This window comes from Cervus elaphus, chromosome X, assembly GCF_910594005.1.
Source record: "Cervus elaphus chromosome X, mCerEla1.1, whole genome shotgun sequence".
Classification (NCBI taxonomy): domain Eukaryota; kingdom Metazoa; phylum Chordata; class Mammalia; order Artiodactyla; family Cervidae; genus Cervus; species Cervus elaphus.
This window is the reverse complement of record NC_057848.1, coordinates 179331206-179337205: the sequence shown is the minus strand read 5'-3', so window position 1 is coordinate 179337205 and position 6000 is coordinate 179331206. Positions and strand designations below refer to the sequence as shown.

At 52.6% G+C, this 6000-nt stretch overlaps 1 protein-coding gene across 1 annotated transcript in view; it reads left to right on the top strand.

The window, feature by feature from the left end:
* The window catches only part of LOC122689709 (granulocyte-macrophage colony-stimulating factor receptor subunit alpha-like), a 28663-nt gene continuing 22663 nt past the window's right edge, over window positions 1-6000 (top strand). Inside the window, exons 1-2 of the mRNA XM_043896363.1 lie at window positions 1-853; window positions 4321-4414. Coding sequence (XP_043752298.1) covers window positions 4348-4414 — 67 coding nt within the window. The 5' untranslated portion in view covers window positions 1-853; window positions 4321-4347. The remainder of the gene's footprint in view (window positions 854-4320; window positions 4415-6000) is intronic.

Here is a 6000-nt window from a genome sequence, read left to right as displayed (position 1 = left end):
ACGAAGATCATGGCATCCGGTCCCTTCACTTCATGGGAAGTTGATGGGGAAAGAGTGGAAACAGTCTGGCAGGCTACAGTCCGTGGGGTCGCAGAGAGTCGGACACAGCGGAGTGCGTCACGGCAAAGGGGTGCGAGTCATTCCTTAGGGAGAGATGGCCTGAATGTAAGTCAGCTCAGTTCTTCCCTCCCTCCGCCCCCGGGGCCCCTGGGGGACACAGACCCGGGCAAGAGCCTGTCCCAACCTCTGGCAGAGCTTCCGAGCTGAAAGGGAGCCAGCTCCCAGTGGATCCAGAGGATGTTCTGAGGAGAAGCCAGTTTCCCGAACACGGGGACACAGATCCAACACCCCGGTGACCCCTGACACCCCGCCACCCCTGACCAGAACATGCAGGAAAGCCAAGTGGCCATCTAGCCCCCTGCTGCTAAAAGAGGAACCTTGGGAGGTTGATTAAACAAAAAAGAAAAAAAAAAAACTGAGAGGCAGGCTACTTGCTTGAGAGGGAATGTGGACTGTGTTATGACATTTCCTGTTCCTTGAGATGATGATAACAGCTAGCTGGTCACTCAGAGATGAGGAAGGCTCTGCTGCTCGGAGATTATTTAAAGAGAGAGGGAGAGAGAGAGAGCGTGTTCGTGCGGAGGACCAGATTCAGCCGTACCTGCCATACCTGTCCCCCGAATCCTACATCCGGAAGGGCACTGGGGGCACTCCCCCCTTGGGGAGCCTGCTACTGAGGTGTCTGGCATTGTCCAGACTGCCCGCCACATACCCCGGGCAGGCAGGACAGCGGCTCCAAGGAGCCCCGGATTCGGACAGTTGGGCGAGAAAGATCCAGCAAGTTGACGGACCGGTAAGTGGACGTCACCCCCATCTTCAGGGGGGCTTGCTCTGGCCGGTAGGATCCTCTGACCACGTGGGCTTGTGATGGGACGGGAGATCGGAGTCCCAGAGAGACGGCCTCACCCCGGGGGAGGCTGGAGAAAGAAGCTACCAGGGAGAAAGTCACGCCACCCGAGCTTCGGGAAGGGAAGGGTGTACACTGGGTCTTCTGCGTTTCCGACTGACGTGGCGGGGAGTCATCATCTGTTGGGGTCCGATTCCTCTGCACGCCGTATTATCTGCGTGCATGCTTGGTCGCTCGGTCATGTCCGACTCTTTGTAGCCCCATGGACCGTAGCCCGCCAGGCTCCTCTGTCCCTGGGCTTCTCCAGGCAAGAATACTAGAGTGGGTCGCCATGCCCTCCTCCAGGGGATCTTCCCGACCCAGGGAGCGAACCTGGGTCTCCTGCCTTGGCAGGTGGACTCTTTGCTGCTAGCATCACCTGGGAAGCCCGCGCTATCTACCTGTGAAATATTTCCTTTGGGGGTGTCTTTAAGCTATGAAGTCGTTGACGGTTTTGTTCTCACGGGACAACACGCACGGGACTGATTTCCACTCCCATCCCCTTCGGTCTCGCTGGGGACACAGACCCTCAATGGGGACATAGCTCCCTCTGATCTGGCTCCCGGTGACACCCAGCAAGGGCGTGGGGGGGGCAGGTCTCTCCCCTGGGAAACACAGAACTAAGATCACTTTCACTCCAACCTCATGAAACTTAACAGAAGTGGCGGGGAATGTCAGCCTGTGTTCAAAACCAAGCGAAGCTTTTTTTTTTTAACCTCCTGACTGCGTGGCTTGTCAGATCTTAGATCGACCCCAGATGCTCTGCAGTGAGGGTGCGGAGTCGTCATCGCTGGACCGCCGTCAGATTCCCCCGGGAAGCCTTTCCGTGCCTTTCGCTGCAAAGCGTCTGGGAGCCAGGTGGGGATGTTTAGGTTCCTTTGGTAGAGAAGCAAATGGCAGGCCACTCCGGTCTTCTCGCCTGGAACATTCCCCGGATGGAGGAGCCTGGCTTACTACAGTCCACGCGGTCGCAAAGAGTCGGTCATGGCATAGTGACTCAGCACGCACTCACACACGGGGCCCGCAGGAAGAAAGTGGGTGGGTACCAGACCCAGTCCATCTCCAGAACTCATTCCATGACGTTTCCTAATTTTCCGGGAGGTCAAGATGCTGGGGTTACATTTCAAAGTGTCCCCGTCGTGACTTAGAGATACAGATGGAAAAAAAAAAACAATCCAGATGGAGATGTCTGTCCACGGATAAGAAGTGATGGGCTTCCCTGATGGCTTTGTGGGTGAAGAATCTGCCTGCCAACACAGGAGACACAGGAGGCGTGGGTTCGATCCCTGGTCTGGGAAGAGCCCCTGGAGGAGGAAATGGCAACCCCCCTTCCGGTATTCTTGCCTGAAGAATCCCATGGACAGAGGAGCCTGGCGGGGCTACAGTCCCTGGGGTTGCAAAGAGTCGGACACGACTGAGCCACTAATCAGAAAAGGTGAGGGTCTAGGACTTTGCTGTTTGCCCAGTGTCTAAGACTCCACATTCCCAATGCAGGGGGCATGGGCTCCATCCCTGGTCAGACTAGACCCCATATGTGGCAGCTAAGACACAGCTCAACTAAATAAAGGAGAAGGAAAGAAAGAAGGAAGGAAGGAAAGAAATGAGCGTTTGCAGTAAATATAACCCTGGAGGCAGTTGACATCGTGGAGACGTGTAGGAAACAGGCGGTGGGTGAGGCGATGATGGTCAGAGTCATTGCAGGGAACCTGCGCACACACGCGCTGACGGAACACGTGGGCAGAGCTGACACCTCTCCAAACGCTGGGACGTTGCACGAGATTCGGCCACAGGAAGCTTTCGTGGAAAAGGACGGCCGTGGGCGTGCGGACCGCGTGGATAAAGAGCCCCACTCCTCGTGGACAGAGTCTGTTAAAACGGAGACGGCACAGCCGTTGCGCACCCTCCCCCGCCCCGACCACGTCCTGTTCCTCCCCGCCCACCAGGGAAGAGGCGTCCACTTTGCAGGCACGCTGTGGTTTCCCGAAGCCCTGTCCCTCCCTGCCTCAGCCTGTCCTAAACAGGAAGACTTCTGGCTCGCTGCTGAGACACGGGGCAGAAAGGAGGCCACCCCAGATATGGAGATGAACTTGTCTCCAAAGGGTGTCGGCAGCCGCCTCCCAAAAGGAGCCCAAATGCCGAGGGTCCTTGCGCCCCATGTTGTGGGTGGCCTCCTGGCTGCTATCGCCTCCTCCTGCAAAGGTGTTTCATTGTCAGGCAGGTCGCCTGCAGCTTCCCTCCTGATCACCTCTGTGCAACCAGCAAGGAAGTGCCCATCTCTTTGTGTCCGTAGAGTCGTGAAGATATCAGGGGAAAAAAAAAAAATCTACTCAAATGCACCAAACCCAGCCCTGTAATCACCTAACATAAAAAGAACCTCCATCAGAATATTCTAGAACTTCTTACAGACTTTTTTTTTTCTTGCTGCCCTGGTGAAAGAAGCCGTTTTTTCAAAGGAGAGGTAAGTGTTTAGGAGGCAGCTGACCTTCCCAAACCATGGTTTATCCCCTAGGTTGTTGCTGGGAGTGTTCCTACCTGCAGGGGCCTTTGTGAGCAGAAGAAAATGAAAGAACCAGGGTGACTGAACTCAGGGACAGACAGTTGCCTCATGCCCCAAAGTGGATGCTGTGGACCCAGCATCCTCATCATACATCCCTTCTTTTCACTGTGGGTGTCACCTCCCCAGACCCTCACTGACCACTTAGGAGAGGATCAGCTTAAGATAATATTGATTAGCCACTCCCAAGTATACCTCTGAGCAGCAGTAATGTGGACCAGTGGAAGAGGGCTGAAGGGAGAAAAATAGGTTGGGCAGAGCCCAGAAAATATTTCTTTAATCCCAGTTTGCTGAGACTTGTCATCATGAATATGTGTTAAATTTTTTGATGCTGTGGATAGAGTTTGGAACAGAATTTAAAGGGGGATCTCATGTTGATGTATGGCAGATGCTAGCACAATTTTGTAAAGCAACTATCTTCCAGTAAAAAATTTTAGAAAAATGGAATCTGATCGTGCCAGGTTACCCAGAGGTGTACAAGGAGGATGGTAACCTCACACTGTACTCTGATGGAATATTGCTGACCAAATAGGGACATTTAGACAAACCAAGAACCCTTCAGAGGGGTGGAAGGGGTGAGGCCACCAGTGAAAAGAAGGGATATGTAATGAGAAGGCAGGTCCATGGCAGCCACTTTGGGATACGAGTCAACATTGTCTGGCCCTGGGCTAAGTGCCTTGGGCCTACCATTTTTCTCTACTCACAAAGGCTCTGGCAGTCAGGTTCTGATTCCCAACGACTGCCTGAAGGTTGTGCTAAGAAGGAAGTTCTCCTGCCTTGATTGGAATCCATTTTCTGAACTGCTGTCTCCTCTTTGGAGGTTTAGGTCCAGCTTGAGGTCTGAGGCATGGTGGTCCTGTTGGATTTCGTAAGCCTCCTGGTACTCCTGAACTCAGCATGCTCCACGGTCCTAGGTAAGTGCCAGTAAGTCTTCCAACGCTGGGGAGTCCATGCTGTGGTGGGGGCTGCCGCCCTCCTAACCCCTGAAAGGGCAAAGTCTCTCGTGACCTGGAGTCCCTCCCATCACTGCTAGGTGAAGGGGGTCTTCTTGCAAATCATTCTAGAGGTGGATACCTTTATCATTCAGCAGAGTCAGGGACTCGGAAGTGAGGGAGAGTCCTACAGCTCCAGCCCCAAACCCCAAACTCAGCTGGAATGTCAGATTTGCTGCCTATATTAGGGTGGTTGTCATTAAATCACTCAGTTCTGTCCAACTCTATGCCCCCATAGACTGCAGCACACCAGGCTTCCCTGTCTTTGAAAATCTCCAAGAGCTTGCTCAAACTCATGTGCATTGAGTCAGTGATGCCATCCGACCATCTCATCCTCTGTCGTCCCCTTCTCCTCCTGCCTTCAATCTTTCCCAGCATCAGGGTCATTTCCAATGACTCAGCTCTTCCCATCAGGTGGCCAAAGTACTGGAGCTTCAGCTTCAGCATCAGTCCTTCCAATGAATATTCAGGGTTGATTTCCTTTAGGGTTGATTGCTTGATGTCCTTGCAGTTCAAGAGACTCTCAAGAGTCTTCTCCAGCACCACAATTCAAAAGCATCAATTCCTCAGCGCTCAGCCTTCTTTATAGTCCAACTCTCACACCCATACATGACTGCTGGGAAAACCATATCCCTGACTAGACAGACATTTCTTGGCAAAGTGATGTCTCTGCTTTTTAAGATGCTGTCTAGTTCTGTCATAGCTTTTCTTCCAAGGAGCAAGTGTCTTTTAATTTCACGGCTGCAGTCACCGTCCGCTGTGATTTTGGAGCCCAAGAAAATAAAGTATGTCACTGTTTCCATTTTTTCCCCATCTGTTTGCCATGAACTGATGGGACCAGACGCCATGATCCTAGATTTTTGAATGTTGAGTTTTAAGCCAGCTTTCCATCATTGAAAACGAAATCCCCTGAAAATCCCCGGGAAGCCTCTGTGTGAAGCAGGCAGAGACATAAAACAATCTTCTTGTGAAATAAGACCAGAACCAGAATTATGCCCGCTAACGAGATCACTCAGATGGAAAGACACCTCACCCCATGACAGAACCAAGTCCAGCATGTTACCTGATATGAGAAGCTCCAATAATTTGGACACCTGATGCAAAGAGCCGACTCATTGGAGGAAAAAAAAACTCTGAAACTGGGAAAGGTTGAGGACAGGAGGAGAAGGGGATGACAGAGGATGAGATGGTTGGATGGCATCACTGACTCGATGGACATGAGTTTGAGCAAGCTCTGGGTGTTGGTGATGGGCAGGGAGGCCTGGCGTGCTGCAGTCCATGGGGTCGCAGAGAGTCGGGCACAGCTGAGAGACTGAAGAACCCATTACCTCCGGTGGGTTTGCCATTTGGAAGTTCCGGCTGCCGCTGAGTTCTCTCCTCCTAGGAAACTGGGGAGGTGGGCACAGCTTTCTTCCAGGGTCACCTCTGGCCAGAGCTTTTATTTAGCCAGTTAAAAGATTTATATGCATCTGCAAAGGTCAAGCAGGGAAAAGACAAGACGAGGTGGG